A 21,778-nucleotide genomic window follows, 5' to 3' on the forward strand; every position below is an offset into this window, starting at 1 on the left:
CGGGGTATTCTGGTTGGTGGGTTCTTGTCCCTGTTGCGCAGCTGAGGGCTGTCTTGGTGCCCCGATGGAGGACGTATGTTTGGTATTTTTTTTTTTCTGCCTGCTGTTTTATTTTTGCCTTTTTTTTTTTTTTTAAGCTACTTTTTGTTTATTTAACTTGATTTTGTTTAGTGCTGCCTTTTGTTTTTTTTTTTTTTGTATTTATGGTTTTTACCTTTTTACCAGACCTGACTCACTTGTAAATACCTGCAAAAATAAATTAATATTAAGCTTATTTTATTTTTTTGTTGTTTTCTCCTCCTGTGTTTGTTGCATCTGCCGTCAGTCTTGACAGCCCCGTCCTGAGTATGTTAAAGAACCTGCATAACGGCCCACTGGGTCTTTACAATTATTATTATTATTATTATTATTATTATTATTATTATTATTATTATTATTATTATTATTATTATTAACTAGATGGAAAAGGAGATTGATACAATCCCAACAAGAAAAGCAGCCAGGATAAAAAAGGAAATTGAGAAATACATATAAGAAAAACAGCCACAGCAATGTAACTTGACTCATGTTAGCTACAGAGTGATACAGAAAGAGAAACTGTTGGATGCATCAGAGTTCAAAGGGAGAATAACGAATAAAAAACTAAAAGTGAAACAAAACCTACGTTTAGAATATTGTGTAGTGAAATGCAGGCATCTGTCGTGAAGATATTCAGATGAACATTTCACGTTTAGCGGATCGTATAGTTTCCGATACATTACAACGAGAGAAAAAACAGAAAAGGACTTTTCATGTCAGACATGGCCTCACCTCTCACTCGAATCTGTCTGCAAGAGGAAGTCAGGTCCATTACAGAGTTTGTTTTTGGGAAATTGATGCAACTTTTTACTTTGATCCCGGGAATGTATCCATCAGTCTCCCACAATGGGGAAGCGTTGGACCTCACGGAATCATTATCAGCTCCACTGGATAATTTGTATTTTTTTATTTTTTGTGCCTCTATTTTTTACTTTTACTTTCTCATCTATGTTTGTGAATGCTCGTGATGTGTCTAATTACTTTCCTGAGAATCTATAGAGCATGTCAAAACTGTGGGACCTGCGGAATATCCGAAATATCTTCATTTGTAAAGACGATATTTTTTCTCCTTTTAAAATTCCAAAATTCTTTTCACGGATTCCTTCCCCACCCCTCATCGCGCCCCGTCCATCGACTACGAGACCGCAGCTCTTCAGCTGTGGCACTTACGTGAAATCCCCCCCCCCCCTCCTCGATGTGGGACCACCTTGACGTGGTGAGGGGGCTCTTGAACCCCAGGAATTTGTTCCCTGGTGTGAGTCCAAGAGTGTCAAATATTTGATTATATATTTGTTTGGATTAATCTTTGTGGAATTTTCCACTTTTCCTAAAATTTATTGAACCTGTTAAATAGGAAAGATATCATAGCTGTGATTGGGTTTATATCCGAAGCTAAGTAATGGGAATTGTGGTAGGACCATCAGGTGCCCGATAATGTTCGCACCTAAGAGTTATCAGATTGATAGCTCAAAGGCGGAACTATTCTTTAGGGCTGGACCACGGATTCCAGCGGGGTCTGGTTCTGGAGATAGGACTCTCGATATTCTATCTGGTTTGTCCATAACATGATTAGGTTGGGGATGATTGTATTCTTGTAATACTCTATGTCCTAGCAAGCAGGTTTGGCTTACACTTGGGCCACTCTAATCATGTTGGGCCATTCCCTGTGGGGTAGGGTAGGGAGCGGACATTTGGGAGTCGGTTCTCACTTGTGCCATTGGTGGAAGAATAAACTCCATGAAAGGCTGATGATATCTTTTTAAGTTTTTCAGGTTTTATTTTTTTATTTTTCTATATATTTTTTTATTTTATTTTTTTTTTTTTCTCCAATCTGTATGAATTGTAACCACAAGGATTTAAGTACCCCTGGGCCCTTTGATGGTAGTGACTCGGCACAGTTGACAACCGCTGGAACTTCCTCTGACAACCTTTCTCTGGAAAAGTCAAATAAAAATCCTAATGTAATTACACTGGAACCCTATGCTCCAGTACAAAGCAACCCCCCCCCCAAAAAAAAATAAAAGCAAATATCTTAACCCAACCTTGACTCACTTCGACTCCCTCTTTGGGAGTGGAGTTGGTCCAGATTCCTGACCTTAGAAACGGAGAAAAAAATATCAGCATTAAAATTAGAAAACTTCCTGTTGAATCGACATTCAACTACTGAAATGTCATTCAGACAAATAAAAGATCAGATGTGGTTGATAGAAACCACAACAAAAAATCAGTCTGAAAATTGCTTAACTATAAAAAATATTGATAATATAACGGTACATATAAAAAAAATGACAATATGAATAGCGTACAGGGTACCATACTACTCCCTGATAGTGATAAAGAACCAATAGAAAAGAATAAATTGCTGGATTCCCCTAAGAAAAGGTGTGGTGAACCGAAGTGCGTGAATTGTGGACAGAATCACCATGCAAGATCTAAGGGGTGTATGTATTATACGAGTATAGACAACAACACAGAATTAAAATGACTTCAGGAAAGGCCAGGAATGCCTATAAAAGAGGCCAAGTTAGAATTAAAAGTTAGAGGAATGCATGATCCTGCTAGGAAAAGAACGTTTTCTACTATAATAAAATCAGACAGTGAAACAAAACTGGAAAGAGATAAGAGTAACAAAACCCTGATACACAAATCCCGAGGGAAAATAACTACTTTTGCAAGAAGAAACTAATACAGCAAAACACCAAGAAAAGTATACAAATATTTATTCAAATTCATTTGAAATATTAAGAGAAATGGAAGGACAAGAAGATAATACAAGTACCACAGAAATATTAGAAGAAAGTTATGATGAATTAGAAGCTAAAGAAAAAAGAGGTCTTTAGAGAGAACTCCACCCAAGACCAACAAAAAACCGACTATTATTGGAGATGCATCAATTAAACTAAAGACGGGAGACCCGGAGAAAGAACATAAATAAAAAAATGATAATATTCCTTTTTCTACTAAAATAATAATAAAACCACCAATGGAAGAGGATACCCAGAACATCAAAGAAATAGTAGAGGAACAAGCCATTGACAAGAACGATTATGTGATGGGAGAAGAGATTACTCCATAACCAATAATTGGTGCAACAAGAGTAAACGAAAAAACGACACATGGAAACACATGTAGATGTGATGAATGTTTCATTGAACTGTGCAACAAAAACAAAAGCATAACAGAAGACAGTTTAACAAACACTATACGAAATTTTAAAAGATACAGAAATAAAGAAACTACTAGTTTAGACACTCACGGAAAGGGCTGTATGTGCATTGGACACCTAATATCTTATAAAGAAAAACAAATAAATGTCGTAAATGAAATTAAAAGAAAAATGCAAATTGATGATCCGCAAAAAGAAAATACCCCACCAACGTATTATTTTAAATAATTATATTATACAATGGAACGTAAATGGTCTACAGACCAGATTACATTTGCGAGAAATACGACGATTACTAAGGGAATATGAACCAATGATATTATGTTTACCTATCAACAAAACAATATCAGCAATAAGAAAATATACTTTAGTATCTACATCTGCAGAGGAAGAAGGAAATTTAGGTACACTGCTATATATGTACATAAAGTACGTTATGACAGAGTACCTGTAAACTTTACTGACTTGTAAATGTCAAATTAAAATACGAATAAAAACGATAATCACACAATTTATAATTTATGCAACCAACCAAATAAAAATTACGACATTGATAAGCTTAAAGATATACTTAACAGTACCAAGGAACCTACATTAATAGTAGGTGATTTTAATGCTCACAACCCAATATAGGACTGTAATTGTACAAATTCAAATAGAACAGGGAGTAAAATAGAAGATTTCATGGATTTAAACACATGGAACATTTTCCTCAGTAGACTTTACTCTATGTACACGAAGTACAGTCGACAGATTAGATTGGAATACAGTTGATGACTTGCACATCAGTGATCTTTTCCCAATATTAATTTCCTTATGACAAAACAATCCTGCAAAACATGTCCCTCACTGTAACATTTATAAAGGAGATTGAGATCGATATGAAATGCACACTAGAAATATCCCACCATTTAAATATTTAAAAGACCACAGTGAAACTAATAAATTTCTTGTTGATTTCAATAAAAATACTGCTGATAAAGCAATACCAAACTCAGAACATCATCCAGCAAAACACAAAGTTCCATGGTGGTCCGATACGCTAACAAGTATGTAACCTCTTACGGGTTAATTCACCCGTAAGAGGTTACCAGGACCCACTTAGAGCAGGTCAGCCATTCACGCGGTCACTTTCTCTTTCTTTCTTTCCCTTCCCCGTCATCTGAGCCACAGTGGGCCTGAGCTCATCATAGCTCTGTATCAGCGATAGGTGTTTTAAGAATACATTTATTCTTGATTCTTGGCTATTTTTTTTTCTTTTTTTTTATTCTTAACAATTTTCTGTTTTTTTTTTCTATCTTTTTTCGTGTCCTTTTATTATGAAACACCAACCCTTTCCTATAGGTTAGCAGGCTTTTTACAAAATGTGTGAAGGTATATTTCCCTTAAGGGTAATAATAACAGAGTAGTAGTTGTTTCATTTATTACAGAATTCTTTAATATTACTATTCATTAATAGTTATGTAATTTTTTTACATATATTTACAATCACATTTACAATTATTATAACGATTGGATATTTCTGTGCTTTTTAACATTGAAATACTAACTAGTTACATTTGTAGTAAAGGCAGGAATGCAAAATCCAAGTAACACACAATACACACACACACACACACACACACACATATATATATATATATATATATATATATATATATATATATATATATATATATATATATATATATATATATATGTGTGTGTGTGTGTGTAGAAGCTATTTCTGTACTACATTACATTGCATATTAAGTTTCATTTTCTTTCTTTCCTGTCCCCTATCACTCTGGTTCTTTAGACTTTTATTTATCCTTATTGCACTGTTCAGATGTCGTATTCTAAAAACACTGATATTTTGGCAAAAAGGCCAGCACATCTTCAGGCATGTTCACTCCAGTCTGCATTAGTTCATGTATAAGTGTCTTTAAACAGTCTTTTCCTTCCAAGAGAGCTTTCCCATGTATTGCATTGAACACTTCTCTTAAAACACTCAACTGTTTAAGGAATTCTTCGGAAGGAACATGTAATTCACCTCTGCTGACTAATGCAGTCCATGATTTTTCTGTGGTACTTTTCGTTACCTTGCTGCCTAAATATGGGTATTTGGCACAAAATTTCTTCACAATATAGCCTCCTATATAGCGCAGTGCTTCCTCTTCTATTACAGTGCTAGCTGTTTCCTCAATATCAGCACCGTCTTTTTCTATATTTGTATTTGTTCCATATACATCCTCTTTCTCAGTTTCAACTTCAAGATCTCTGAATAGGATACTTGTTAAGCAGATCTCTAATGAAAGTTTTCTGTCATCTGACTGCTGGAGATTACCATCATTTCCAGTCACATTTGTTAGCATATCATGATCATTCAACTTTGTGTTAGTATTAGTTTTATCACTAATGATAGCCATATCTTTGCCTAACAACAAACTTCTAAGTCTATATTTGAAGTCCAGCGGGTTTGGATGATCATAAGGGCCATTCATTTGTCTGATACACCCAAACAAATGTTCTAAACAATCCTGATTCAATCTCTGAGTTAAGAGGTAATCTATCTCGAAGGAGTCTTTCAACATAGTGAACAGACCGATGGCCGACTTTGACGAAAGTATGACACCTTTCTGAAATTTATAAAGGCACCTTGTCTTTTGAGATTTAACTTTCATTGTATGCATGCAATCAATAACTTTATACAGGATTTCTTTTGTTGTTCCATGCATGTTCCAAAACCATTGCGCATTTGTGTGTCCCCATATTTATGATTGGAGTTCATTACATCGAACCAGTCATTGACAAGCAATATAAAATCAGATGTTGGCTTCCAGTTTGACTTCAGTAATCCCTTCTCCCGAGATATCTTAGAGCACTTGCACATGATTTTGACAACAACTGCACTGCATACTTGACTCGTTGCCTTTGTTGCCCACTGACTCTTAAATGCATCTCACTGACCTTATATGCTAAACCATAGTCTGAAGTACTGGCACTGAGCATTTCACGGATGCTTACATCTGAAACATAGTCTCCATTCTTTAGATAAAACCCTGAATCAATTAGATTATTCCTTATAAGTTTTATAAGGTGAGGAACGTCTGCAAAGACATATATCTGTCTATCAGCAGCTGGATTCTTGAAGGATATTTTATCTTGAAGAGGATCAATCCCAAGATCCTTCCACATGCGGAGGTTATTTGATCCCATATCGTGCACAATGGCAACAACTGTAATCCCTATTGCCTCAACTTTCTTTATCACAGATAACAGGATTTTTACTACATCAGACTGATCAAAATCATAATAAACTGGCTGCCTCCAACGCCCAATAATGCCACTTAACATAACAACTGTAACTTTGTCATGCGGTTTGTAAAGAGTGTCCTTTCCTTTGTCAAAACACCATTCCTTACTGACACTCATCTCGTCTATACTTAAGACAGCAAGCTTTTTCAAGAGTATGAAATGTGTCAGCCTTTGCACTTAATAATGTCATTACTGAAGTTAAAATCCCAGGCTCACAGTCAAAATTTTGTGCTCTCTTTTCAGTGTGCTTGGACAAGGCAAGGGAAATCCTTTTTACTCTCAAGTACTTGTAACACTTTGGACTTAAACTTCGTAACGTTAAAGCAGCCGCAATGTCCTCACTACTCCATTCACTGACTCTTTTTCTGAGTTATAATGGCTTTGATTTGAGTTCTGCTAAAGTAAGGGCTCAGGATTTTTTCAGTTCTGGCTATGACTACATTCCTAATAATTTGCACAACATTTCCACGCAAATCTGCAATTTCAGTTCTCAATGATTCATTTTCTTCCCTTAGTTGTTTTACTTCATTTTTCAGCCGTTGCAATTCATTTGTTACCTCTACTGGAATGACTGTTATAACAACAGGAGAAGATGACTCACCGACATCATTTTCAACACAGTCGTCTTGAGTTGTCTCTCTTGCATTATCAGCCACAATTTCACCAATATCTTCCTTACTCATATCACAGAGCTCTTTCACAGCTTTCCTCTCACTTCGTTTATGGGCCCGTCCGTCTCTTGCAACTGATGATTTTGCTGGAGCTACACCTGTGATGATGATAGTTTCATTAGAAAACAATTTTTCAATTTTTCATCATTAAATATATATATATATATATATATATATATATATATATATATATATATATATATATATATATATATATATATATATATATATATGCTGTGTGTTGAAATACTCATTAAATATATATATATATATATATATATATATATAACACATGCTTTCTATAATAAACCCATGCATATTACAAATATGTTATTGATAACGAAGTAGTGAGCGCTACTGCAAACAATACACTTACCATTTGGAAGATTTAGAGATGGAACAGCATTTTCTTTTAATGCCCTCTTATTCCTTGGCGATTCAGTATCAAGAAGTCGTGACTTCAAATCCTCTGCATAGTCTTGTAGAGTAAAGTGCACTGAACATATGACTGCATTTTTAGGGTTCACTGGATCTGCACGACGACATGCATGTAGCCACTTGTCTCTGAACACTTCATCCTTCGGAAATCGAAAATGCCTCACACCAGTCTCTTTGGTTTTTGCTTTGGTATTGAAACACCCAAATATAGAACAGTTACTCGGCATTTTCTCGAAAAAATTTGTATAGTAAGACACCAACAACTGCAAGTTCACTCTGTATGCAGAAGTGAATCACTGACTTGCGTGGTCTGAGCATGGGTGAATCCACGTGCTTTGGCCCACACTACCTCAGCAGACGGATGATTCATCGATAATCCCTCGGGTGGCTGACCTGCTCTAAGTGGGTCCTGGAGGTTACATACTTGTAAACAAAGTTTACTCCCTCCGGTTACAAAAAACTGAAAATTATTTCTTTGGCCTAATCAATGCGAAATGGTCCCAAAAAGAAAGAACATAGTATTTAAAAGGCACACAACCCACGTTTAAAGGTCCAAAACCGGAAGTTTGCATTAGGGGCGTATCCCACAGCTGGCTGCTGAGACAATCCTCGTGATGTTGTCCATTTTCGCTTTTTTTCTTTTTTATTTTCTTTTTTTTTTTTTTTTTGACCCTCCTTACCTCCCCTTATAGGTTCCCTAATCCACCTTTTTCCCCACTAATACGAACAATTTATTATATAAATTTTTCTTACAGAATTGAAATTAGAAACAAATTTATTTTATTTTTTATCCAATAATACAACTTGCAAACTACATTTTCTTTTTTCTCTAACACTTTTACAAATTTCTGAGAGTATGATATTCTTCAAAGCATGGTTCTAGACATAGTGGAACATCACATTCACAACAGTGGAAGCGAGTGTCTTTTCTCTGGTGTGGTCGACGATTTGTATATCGGCAGACATAGCAAGCCCTTTGTACTCTCTGTTTTTGGCACCTGGTGGCACTGGCATCGTGCGAATGAAATGACATGCAGAAAGTCTGGCTGGATCTCCAGCAGAGAGCGACGACCAGGTGAGGGGTGATCAACACCATTATTTTCTAACAGCTGGCGTATCACTTCAGTTATGAAATCTGGCAGTGTGCATTTTTACGGGTCTTGAGCGTATACAGTATTTGTGCATCCAACATTGTGATATCTAACATGTGAAAAAAAAGGTTTCTTGTACCATTTTAGCGTCTTACGAGCACAATCAGTAGATGATATAATTGCATCCGACTTTTATGTCAAACGCACGTTAGTGTTATAATCAATGACACATTCAGGCTTGGATATTCTTCCACTAGTATGAGGATCAACATTCTGGCTGAGGATCATGAGAGGATTGTGAATAGATGCGAGGAGGGAAACCTTCCGCTTGTCCCTCCAGTGAACAGCAAGGGTATTGTTTACTTGCTTTTGTGTTACTTCACCCCTGCGGACAATAGGAGCGACGCTTGGAATGCTTTTTCGTCGTCTTTTTACGATACCACAGGCTCCTGTCATCCTGGAATAAAGATACTGAAAGAGGGCTGGAGAGCTATACCAATTATCGACAAATAATACATGGTATTTTGTCAAGATAAGGCTACGTAAGGGTTAGCACTCCACCGCCCGACAACCCCAAAATCTCGTCGAGTGTCCCTTCTGTTTCAGCACCAGAAAGGGAAGCCCAAATGGTAGTGTTTCTGGAGGCTGGTGGAGAAACATTTCCTGGACTTTTCCGTAATTGACTCTCGGTTGTGGCTTTGTCCTTGCTGAATCATTTTTTCTGTTTATTTTCATATATTTTTTTTATAAAGAAACATTTCCAAAATTCTAAATTGATACTTAGTTGTGGCTTTGTCTTTGATTAAACATTTTTCATATTAAGTTTTTTCTATGGTTAATTTTGTAAAATATTTTGTTCTGATATAAACAAAAATTCCAAAGTTCTAAATTGATTCTCATTTGTAGTTTCGCCTTTACTGAAGCATTTGTTCAGGTTAAATTTGTGCGTGTGGTTTTATAAAATATTTTTTTTCTGATATTTATTTTCAGTTGTAAGATTGTCTTTGCTTAAACATTTTTTCATCTTATTTTTGTCTGAATTTTTTATATTTTTTCTGATATAAAAAAATTCCAAAAATCTAAATTTATTCTCGTTGGTAGCATTGTTTTTGCAGAGGCTTTAAGTTTTGCCTGCGCTTTTTGTCAAGTCTTTTTTCCCCTGGATACCAAATACTTATTTAAAATATAATGATGTTATTCGGACATGGCACATTCAACCAATCATCGTGAAGCGCCCGAGTACATTTGAAATAAACATATTGTTTGTTTTGCCCATTAGAGAAATGATCTTTTGTCAACATATATTAGTTGTTAACAATTATTTGCGAGAGAGAGAGAGAGAGAGAGAGAGAGAGAGAGAGAGAGAGAGAGTACACTCACTAATGTGCAGAAAGCAGTGAAATGCATAAAAGGCAAATTGTTATTCTTCCGGAGTATTTCCAATAAATTCAAGAGGCGGAAAGACATCAACTATAGAGCGGAAATGGTAAAATAACATCTTTCATTTATATATAAACTCCACTGAAACCGTTCTATGAAACAGGCATTGTTAGAATGGTTATTTTGTTTGTATTCGTGATATACAAGGAACGCTTGGTCGACACTCAGTGGAGGAATTGTTTGCTAGATATGTGTTGTCGTATTCCAACAGATTTTCCCGATGAATTTCGCTTTATACCAAGATAACAATAGTTATCTATTATGGAATGGTTCATTCAGTATTTGATATTGTGTCTTTTTTTGTGTCATAAAGTTTTACTATGGGAGCGAATGTAAAATTAGAGATTATATGGTTGAAGGTGACGAGTTTTGGACTGAAGAAATGCAAACCAAGATGGCTGCACTAGTGAAACTTCAATGATTATCAGATCAGTAGACGTTTTACTTACATTTTTTTTTCTGTTTACTAATTTGTTAATTTGCCTGTTTTTCTAATAACTGATCTCCTCTTTCTTTGTTTCTTATTGCCTTCTGTTTCTACTTTCGAATAAACACCATACTGTTTGGAGGCTTGAATTTGCGGTCATTGGCCCCTGTTGGATTATTTCATACGAGTAGGGTCCTTCATCTTCTGAATAATGATAATAATAATAATAATATTCCACAAATCACCCCTTCAAGACCGGCTCCTGCCTCCAATCACCGTCAAGAAGAGCAAATGCTTTCACTAATCAGAATTTAATCTCAGCTCGCCCTGTCGACGAAAACAAGACGAACCTGATGTTCTTGATTTACCCAAAAAGAGTCTGGGCCCTTGAACACACGAGTTCCTTCTCCTCCTGGTTGTAACATAAAACAAAATGTTCTTTCTTAGCTCTCAGACCTCGCTTCCTACTCTGGGAAAGGAGGAAGGACGCTCCTGAGGAAATTGCATTGAGGAACGACGCCCAGCGAATGCCTACCTATGATGGGTAAATGGATTTGCCCTATGGCTCGTTCTGAAAGGAGTTACAGTGCCTGATGTTTTTCCCAAATGACGAATTTTACTGATACCCGTTTGCAGCTAAGGAATTGTAAATGTGCCATACTGTTTTACAGCAGTTGAGAAACGTTGAAAGGTTATCTTGCATTTATAAGACAAATGTAACATAAGCTAAAGTTCGCAACTGACCAACCTATCCAGTGGCCTATTCTGAACCTAATCTAAATAAGAAAAAAATTTAATGATAAAGTGTTTGCAGCGTCCCTTCGGCCCGTAGCTGCACCCACTCTTTAGCCTTTGACTTACCTCCTTTCTTGCTTTCTATCTACAATCTCGCTGTCCAGCCTCTCTGACTATGACTTCTTAGCGCAACTGTTGGGTTTTCTCTCAGTTTCACTTATAGGTAATTGTATTTTATCTTTAATTTCTAGAATCTTTTGTTGCCCAACCACTCCAACTCCCTCTTTTCACTGTCTTAATAACCGCTGAATGGTCGAAAGTGTCCCAGTGCTTTGCTTGAAAGCGTAAACTTCAGGCAAGAAATTAAATAAAAGGTCAGTCTTTCTTAAGAATTCCCCTTTAAAATCCATTCATTTGATAACAAGAATATAAGACAGGTATTCACCACGATATGATGAAACCATGACCAAGATGACATTCCGTGAATTGCTCTTCTCTTATTCATGAAGTGGGATTTGTGATGGAATATGAGATGAAAAAAATAGCTTTTAAAGAAATTTACGTAACCGCCCAAACATTCAGCGTTTTTGAACCTTTAAAAAAAAGTGTTTAGGTTTGAGAAGTCGAGCCTTGCTGTGGACTGCATATATAGCCTAGTTAGAATTTAGAGAAAAAAAAGTGTGAATAAAAGTAAAGTGACAAAAGAGAATGGATAAGCAACCAGGGTGTGGATGGAGACCTCACTTCCGAGAACCTTGCCTTAGAGCTAATCCTCTCCTCCTCCTCCTCCTCCTCCTCCTCCTCCTCCTCCTCCTCCTCCTCCTCCTCCTCCTCCTCCTCCTCTCTCCTGTTTAGTGGTTTCGTTTTTTTTTAATACGATTTTGACCTTTAGAATTATACTGTTTTTTTTGACAAGTGTTTCGTTTAAAGAAATGAGTCTGCCTATAAAAAGTGAACATTGGTGAGTGAAGAGGTGAGGGAGGGAATGAGTGAGTGAGTGAGTCAGGAGTGAATGAGTGAGTGAGTGAGAATTTCACCAAGAATGTTACAGGAGCGATCGTCCTTTGCTCTGATTTGGGGCCAGGAAGTTTTTGTTTCCTAACTATTCATCAACTTCTGGCCAATCTACCGAAGTTTTTCTTGCAAATTCGCGCTAAGGTTGCTGATGATGTAACAAATTTATAGTTTCTCTCTCTCTCTCTCTCTCTCTCTCTCTCTCTCTCTCTCTCTCTCTGCATAAAAGTATGGAGTTTTGTACGTTGCTTAGCTTGCAGATTTCCCATGTCGCTCCAACTATCTTTTTCTCACTTCCGCAGAAACTCGAAGGCAATTGCTCAGAAGACGCTTCCAATCTCGTTCTTATTTAAACGATGCTTTTTATATCTTAGAGAAGAATTCGCATCTTGCAGCTCTGCATTTTGAAAAGAATTGTTGCAATGTTCTAAAAAGAAAATTGTCACCTTATCTTTTGCATTTCGATAAATATTACTGCATTCTTCAAAAGACTATTACTAACCTTGTATTATTGGAATATTTTAAAAAGAATATTGTCAACTTCGTCTGCTTTGCTGAAAAAGTAAGAGCATCAAGAAATTAGGAATCTACAGACTCATATAATTATTGCTCAGATATCGTATAGCAGAGATATCTATTATTTAAAAAACCAGGTTTATTTTAGCGATAAAACAGAATATGACAGCGGTAAAATAGCAAGAATGAAGCGTTCCAGAATTTGGTGAATATGCTTGGTAATTCTCTCATGAGCATCTGCGTTGCGTCAAACGTCTCATCTCCTGAAGTGGTTTTATTTGTCTTGGAAATGCGTCCGTCTTTCGCGGGCGCCATGAATGCTTGAGGGAGAGTTTAGGCAACAGTTTTATTTTCAACGCTTTTCTGGACATAAGAATCAAGCCTAATTATGTCTGAGTTTAGTATTCTTGAATGTAAATTAGGAGACATCTCCCATACAAATGAGTCTGACATCTGGCCTCTAGAATCATTGAAGGTACTGACAAAATTTATATTCGATTTCCAACTAATTAATGTAACTAAGAAAACGACTCCTATGTTTATACAATGGCCGTAATAAATGCGTCTTTGGAATGTGTATACTTAGAGTTGTTTGGAATTATGTGCCACCACTGACCTCCCCTTCTTGAAGTACGTGGTTATATTTTCCTTTAGAGCCTAAACTTGAAAACAAAAATAATAACGGGTACTGTATATGATGTTAGTGTATACGCCGACATAAATTTTTACTCCTGTTTTCCCAGAGCGGAAAAAGTACATCACCTTGATTTTTTGGAAGATCGTTGTAGAAATAGACTCTATACGTACAAAGAGAGAGAGAGAGAGAGAGAGAGAGAGAGAGAGAGAGAGAGAGAGAGGGAGGAGAGAGAGAGAGAGAGAGAGAGAGAGAGAGAGAGAGAGAGAGAGAGAGAGTTACTCTTTAATTCCATTAAGCACACGAGGCGTTGGTGGTAAGAAAATAATATTACAAAAAAACAAAGGGGAACAACATTAGTGAAATATGACCCTATATTCTTCCTTTAACGGCTATGAAGGACTTCAATCAATCAATCAATATATATATATATATATATATATATATATACATATACATATATATATATATATATATATATATATATATATATATATATATATATATATATATATATATATATTGTAAAACTGGCTTTACACACGGACTCACATGAACACAAACACGCACTCTTAGACACATACGAAGTACATTTAGATAATGCCTTCCCGTAAGCATCGTTTTTCTACGATCATTTCATTTAAGTTAGACCATACGAGATGTTGGATTCTGTAGAAAGTTATACAATGATATCACTGAACCAGTTTAGTGACTGGACTCCCCCTTGCTCATAAATGTGGAGGCCAACGGAATCTTTTAGATTTTGTAGTTAAAAGTACTCCCATAGCTATGAGAAAATTAATACATAATCTCTTCCAAGGGTAAGTGTTTGGACTGATACGATATAAAAAGTCACCTTTTCCACGAGAATTTTTAGAAATCAGACTTCATGATTGGTTGCTAGCAGCTGTCATCGTGAGGTGCCATATCTTTATTATACCTGATATTATGGGTCAGTACAGAATTGGGAGAAACCTTTCGAAACGGAAAATGTCTCCATACTTCAGGGAATGTTACATTCTGTTGTCCTGAGAGTGATTTTGATGACCGTGAAATCAGTGCCTCAGAATTTGGTGTAGCATTGTAATTGGAGTATGAAATTTAGGCCAAAGACGAAGTGCTTTGACCTATGAGGTCATTCAGTGATGAAAGGAAAATTGAGTGTAAAGGGTTTGAAAGGTGAAACAGGAGGATAACCTTTGGCAGTTGCACTACGAAACGATTGTTAGGAGAGGGTGGAAAGTGAGATGGAAGAACACCGTGTGAGGTGCTCTGACGGCACTGAACACTTACAGGACAGAATTTGGTGGTCAGTATTTGAAAGTTGGCCCAGACCAAACTTGACAGCTATTTAATATGCTTAAGAGCGAGTTTTGTGAAGCAGGTATAGAATACTTACGCCATGTTATCATTGGGGTAAATACATTATTTTCTAGCAGCAGGAACGAAGTCACATAGTTTTTGTGCATGTTTATTTCAGGCATACAACCCTGGTATCGAAATGCGTTTAAATGCACTGAAACCCTTTGGAATAATCGTCAATTCCTGATTACTATGCATTAAAAAGTACTGAAACCCTCTGAGACAACCGACCTCTCATTCCAGTTCCTTACAATTTACTAGAAAATTTGTAACCTTCAGAGAAATAAAACTTTACATATCGAAAAGAAATATGTTTAATCATGTATATGCTTATGTATACATAACGACTTGACATCTTTTTCTTTCAATAAACGAGAACCGACAAAACGAATTTTATCCAGAGTTTATTGTCAATAAGTTTACCGAAGCAGAGACCAACCCCAATTCTGAAATCTCATCAAGAAATCGTTAGTTTTCCATTACTACTCCACAACAGTACTCCCTGTATTCTAATAATTTATTTAAATTTGTATCTATCTATTAATTTGTTATTTTTTTCAGTAAATGATCCTTTCTCTGTCTATATCCCATTACCTTCTGCTACTTCATTATAATGAACACCATATCCTTTGAGAGCCTGAATTTCAAGTCAGTGGCCCCTTTGGTGGGCTTGATCCATACGGATAGGGTTCTTCATCTTCTGAATAATAATAATAATAATAATAATAATAATAATAATAATAATAATAATAATAATAATACGGAAAATCTGATCTAACTGACCATTTTCATTGCTGCTCGACCCTTACCAGAGGGGAAGCTTAATTAATTCAATATTCTTCAGTTTGACGCAAACCAGTCAAGATGGCAGGTGTTCTTTGTTCAACAATTACTGTTAATTTGTCTGCCCATCTCTGTGTCTGTTATTTTTTTAATTTACCATTGAATATCGACTACATTCTGTAGACTGGTGAGTTGGCACAGGATTTATATTGTTCTAGTGATAAATAATTTCAACGATATTTTTGAAGTTATTTAGTAACTACAGAGGGTTAGATTTCGAGGTTAATTCGGATTTGGACGTGAATCCTGGATTTATCAAGTGGTTTTATTTTATGGATGACTGATGGATTATAGGGAACGTTTCTTAAATCTTCAAAAAAGTTATACCTTTCACATTGGTGACTGAATAAAGTTGTAGACGCGCGTCTTGGTTCAATAAAAATAAAAAAAATAAAATTCAGCTTTAGGAATTTGAGCTTGATAGAAATATTAATGATTAATTTCATCCTTTTGGAAATACCCTTTACTTTTGAAAATACCCTTCATCATTCACGACCATTCGCGTTGTAAAGTAGTATATATTTTCAGGGACACTTTACATCTCCTCAAACAAGAGAGGAGGAAGGAGCTTTTGAAGGCTCATTTAGTTTTGCAGGGATAATGTTCTCTTGAAGCTGGGCCATGTTTATCACAAGGCAGGGACTGTGATTCTATATTATGATGATGTTATGTTTTTGTTTGCATGTAAACAACAGACGCACAAAACACACACACACACACACACGCATATATATATATATATATATATATATATATATATATATATATATATATATATATATATATATATATATATATATAGAGCCTCGATGGCACAGTCGGTTACAGCAGCAGCTTCTGGACTTCGTAGAGGTCTCATGGCGCGGGTTCAAATCTGCAGCCGACTGATCAGAGAGGCAGACACTTTGCTATCCGTGTAGACACCCCGGGATTATGTATGTAATCAACGGATAGGTTTGCTTAAAAGCAAATGGGTGTTACAGACTAAATACACACACAAAACAAAGCCACCCAACGTCTTCTAAAAAAAAACAAACAAACATCTCACACGTCTCGAACTCGACCTACCCGCGCAACAACTCGCTGCTGTGAAGAAAGGGCGTTGGGTCTGGTATGAAACATGTACCATACGCTACCGGGGTCTAAGCGATGTCAGGCAGGGCAGCCAATCGAGACTACGGTCTACCCCAAAGCCAAATCAAAAGTCCTTCAAAGAAGGCATCGTGCTTACCCCATACAAAAATGGGAAATAAAGCACGTTAAAAGAAGAAGAAGAAGATATATATATATATATATATATATATATATATATATATATATATATATATATATATATATATATATATATACATATATACATATATATAATATATATATATATATATATATATATATATATATATGTATATGTATATATATATATATATATATATATATATATATATATATATATATATATATATATATATATATACATATACATATATATAAAATGGATTTATGTATGTATGTTTGTATGTTCCAACATAACTATGAAATGACTGAGCAATTCCACCAAGCTTGGTATACATATGACTTATTATCTGGAAAAAGAATACTATGGGGGTAAGACATCACTGGCACCAAAGGGGCCGGGTGTGGAAAAGGGTTGACGTAAAAATAACCGAAAACTATAGATATTAGTGTCTATTCCATAGTTTTTGAGGTTGCTGAGATGAATAGTGACCCTCCTGATGCCTTTTAAGTCCAAGTTCACCCCTGATAGGAAGAGGGGTTGAGAAAGGGTGAAAAATAAAATGTAAAAAATGACAGATATTAGTGTCTAATCCATAGTTTTCGAGGTCGCTGAGACGAATAGTGACACCCCTGATGCTCTTTAAGTCCGAGTTCAGCCCCAGTAGGAAGGAGGGATGAGAAGGGGTGAAAAATAAATGTAAAAAATGAGATATTAATCTAATCCACAGTTTTCAAGGTCGCTGAGATGAATAGTGACACTTCTGATGCCATTTAGTTCCAAGTTCAGCACCGATAGGAATGGGGGGTGAGAAGAGGTGAAATGTAAAATGTCAAAAATGCTGGACAATGCAATTGAAACAATTATCTTACAGGAAAGGGAGAGAGAGAGAGAGAGAGAGAGATCACAGCAAAGAAACATCTTGCCCACATGAAATGCAGTGTCACTAACTAACTGCAATATTGCAAAGAAGCCGAGTAATAGAGAAATGTGGACGTGTTTAGAGAGAGAGAGAGAGAGAGAGAGAGAGAGGTTTAAGGTTAAATAGGAGTATTTTCCTGACTTTGTTGAGGGAATTTTCTTGAATGAGTTTATCCCTCTACTTTGTTTCAAGGGTTTGTAGGCTTAGAGGATCCATGTTTATAATAGAATGAGTATATTTTAGTTATATCTTCTTTGGAGATCTTGGCTAAAATAAGGTGCGACTCGCTTTTGTTTTTTTAACAGGAGACGAAAAATTGAGACTTTACTTTTTCGACAGTAGAGCCTTCATGGCAGGAAAGATCTATTTGCTTGTTTACTGTTGTCTGGATTTAGGAAATAAGTAAAGAAATAAATAAACAAATAAATAAATAAATAAGATAAATAGAGAGAAAAGAAGAGACTTTCTACAGAAAACAAACAAAACAAAGACTTTCACTTCTTCTTCTTCTTCTTCTTCTTCTTCTTCTTCTTCTTTACAGCCCAGGAGCGAAATGAGAACAGCTCACGCAAACACGAACAGAAAATTGCGATGCTAATGCAAATTACACTCACTCAAAGCATGCACGCACTCTCTCTCTCTCTCTCTCTCTCTCTCTTCTCTCTCTCTTTCGCCATCCGTCACCTGTGCTACCTGGCGTCGCTTCTACCACTTACCGACACGAGGGATCGATCGCGTGTTTTCTCAATGCCAGCAGTTCTCTGTAAACCTCAGGCATTTGAAAATTATTGGCTGCTACGACAGGTCTGTTCGTCACCGGAAATATGTAAACGTCTGTGATGACGACCGTCGCATTTTTGGCCAGGAATGTAAAGTTACCCCTTAATTTTCTTTTTTTTTTTGAGGGGGGGGAGACAGTGGGGTTGGGGTTCCCCAGTAAGTAGGCACTAAAGGAACTGCATTTCTTTCCCGTCTAAATCGGTAACGGAATATCTGATGATTCTTGCACATTCAAAATGAAAGTTTGCGCAGATGTCAGCATTGAAGAATCAGCTTAAATGTTTTGTATGTAATATCCATTTTTCTCTATTTTTTTTATTTTAATATTAAAAGAAAACCGACAACTCATTGACCTTTAGACCTTGTGTATAAATGACCTAGAAATACATGCAGGAATAAACATTATCTAAATTTGAGTTACTGTCAATATATCGCCATTTGTATTGGTAGAAATGTTTCTTATTTTATATTTTATTATTTGAATACAAAGAAATAAAAACTTATGGACCGCTAGATCTCGTGTATAAATGACTAAGAAATATTTGCACGAATAAACATTATCTAAATTTGGGTTAAATTCAGTATATCCCCACAACCTAAATAAGTATTCTTAACGTGAACTGTTAAATTTTATTCATCAATGACCTAAAAATATATACGCAAATAAACACTAGCTAAATTTTTTTGTTAATGTTATTATTTTCGAAATACTATTAAAAAGTTCTTAAACCACTTAAAAATCACTAAGGGTTTTGCTTTTAGTGAAAATAGAATAAAATGGATTTGTATTCATGAAAAAGATGTAATATTTAACACACTTAACATTCCCTGGTGGATATCTGACACTTATTAATAAAAACATTATTTCAGGAAACGATGGTAAAAAAAAATTGGTGCAATGTTGTCGAAGCCATATAAGTGTTAGAAGTAAGTTTACCTTAGTTTTACCAGACCACTGAGCTGATTAACAGCTCTCCTAGAGAGGGCTGGCCGCGAAGGATTAGACTTATTTTACGTGGCTAAGAACCAATTGGTTACTTAGCAACGGGACCTACAGCTTATTGTGGAATCCGAACCACATTATAGCGAGAAATGAATTTCTATCACCAGAAATAAGCTCCTCTAACTCATCATCAGCCGGCCGCGGGAATTGAAAATCAAGTTATTATTATTATTATTATTATTATTATTATTATTATTATTATTATTATTATTATTATTATTATTATTATTATTATTCAGCTTTCAAAGAATATGTTGCCCATTAGGAAGAAGTAAGAGAAGGTAAAGGGAAATACAGAAAGAAGAGATCTCACTCATTATAAAAAGTAATTAAAAAGTTAATAAATAGATAAAGAGTCAATACTTTCAAGGAATTATACAAACTATATATGCACCCAACATGCAAATTTGTGTATGGAGTATACACCAGGGTTTATATTGATGATAAACCAAGAAAATACGCCGGCCGTATAGGCGTTTATCAATAAAAAAGCAGAAAAAAACTTTGTGCTCTAATCTGACCAGGAATAACTGAATCATAGATCAACGAGACCGGAAAAAACACAGTTGATATAAACAACTGGCGTTATACGGTTGTCATCCGATTGTTTCATCGTGGAACCAACAATCTTCTTGATAAATCACACCAATGGGACAGATGGGATCAATCAGGCGGAACGGGAATAGGATGTGGAAATATAATAATAACAATAAAAATGCAAGAGTTATCAGAAAATGCAGATCTGTCAGAGAGAGAGAGAGAGAGAGAGAGAGAGAGAGAGAAATGTTTCCACATAACAGAATAAAAAAAAAATTAAACATGCTTTTATTAAAATGCACTAAAAAAGTAAAAATTAATTTTTGAGACACCAAGATTTTCCTACAATTAATCACGTCTACAAAAATAAAAGCGTGACCCCAAACATGGAAGGAAATGCTACAAGAAATGAAACAAAAATATCTTTCTTTTCTTGTAGCATTTCCTTCCATATTTGGCGCCCACGCTTCTATTTTTGTTGACACGATTAGTTATAAGAAAATTCTGGTGTCTCAAAGAATTATTTTTACTTTTAGTTCATTTCAATAAAAGCGTGTTTAAAAAAATTATTTTATACGTTTTAGTTTTGACAGAAATTATAACCGGCGGTAAAGTAAAAGGCTACAAAAAAGTGGGTGTAGTTTGAGGCCGAAGGGACGCTGCAGATGCCCTTTTAGTAATGCTTACAGCGCGCTAAATGAGTCGTACTGAGGGCAGTGGTATCACATGAACAGACTATCATATATACGCAGCAGAAGAAGAAGAATAAGAAGTAGACAGAGAATAAGGAAAAGAAGAAGAAGAAGAAGAAGAGAGTAATTACAGGACGGAGAGGAGAACAGATGTTCTCAGTGATTCCTATTCTCTCGCTTTATCGTTCCTGGAATGGGATGCGGGAATCGCTGGGAACAATTATTCCTGAGAGTAACTGGAAAATCCTCGCAGACAGAAGAAAAGGGAGGTGGAATGAGAACTCTTAATTCCTGACTCTCTTTCACCTTTATGTACGTATGTTTGCATGTATTAATATTGTCACAAACGTCTTTGCCGTTGGTATTGAGTCTTCCCTCTTGATTTTCGCTTTTAAGTTAAAGTAAATTATTTTTCATTTTCCCCATATGAATTTCGTACATTTCAAAAGAAGTACTAGTTGCTCTGATGTTTTCGCAACAAGCATTCCCATGTTTCCCAGGCTCAGTTAAGCCAGTGCAGGTGTCTAATGAGAAACTAAGTACCGTGAGTCATTATCGATCTGACCTGACCCTAGTAATGCGCCCCTAAGGTGACATTCTTAGCAGCCGCTTGCAAGTAGCACGTCCCCTTTTAGAGTTCCTTCTGTTGCTACTATTGTACTCAATTCCCCAGTCACGCATGCCCCTTCGCATTCCTCTTGAGTTTCCCCTCCTTCCCAACTACCTGTGCTGCCATCAAAGGTCACCTTTCTTGACCTGACCTGCACCTGCAGCTCTGCCTGCTAATACCTGTATCCCTGCTTACAAATCCCTTTGGCTCTCGCAGCTAATTGTCACCCAGTTGACACCCCTTCTCTCGAAACCTTTCTAGGTACCTGGCCGGATTAGCGACACACCC

General features: G+C 36.0%; 1 protein-coding gene across 1 annotated transcript; it reads right to left on the reverse strand.

Moving 5' to 3' along the window:
• Positions 1 to 6,891: 6,891 nt before the first annotated feature.
• On the reverse strand, positions 6,892 to 7,877 carry LOC136846264 (52 kDa repressor of the inhibitor of the protein kinase-like). The gene is made up of 2 exons (XM_067117073.1): positions 7,589 to 7,877; positions 6,892 to 7,310 (listed from the first exon to the last, which is right to left on the reverse strand). The coding sequence occupies exons 1-2, from the start codon at positions 7,875 to 7,877 to the stop codon at positions 6,892 to 6,894; spliced, it is 708 nt and encodes a 235-aa protein (XP_066973174.1).
• Positions 7,878 to 21,778: the final 13,901 nt, after the last annotated feature.

Source organism: Macrobrachium rosenbergii, chromosome 15 (genome assembly GCF_040412425.1).
Source record: "Macrobrachium rosenbergii isolate ZJJX-2024 chromosome 15, ASM4041242v1, whole genome shotgun sequence".
NCBI lineage: Eukaryota > Metazoa > Arthropoda > Malacostraca > Decapoda > Palaemonidae > Macrobrachium > Macrobrachium rosenbergii.

Coding starts and splice junctions, on each gene's coding strand:
- LOC136846264 (XM_067117073.1), bottom strand. CDS start 7,877: ATGCCGAGTAACTGTTCTATATTTGGGTGTTTCAATACCAAAGCAAAA. Junction 7,311..7,588: donor ATCTCTAAATCTTCCAAATG/GTAAGTGTATTG, acceptor TCATCATCACAG/GTGTAGCTCCAGCAAAATCA.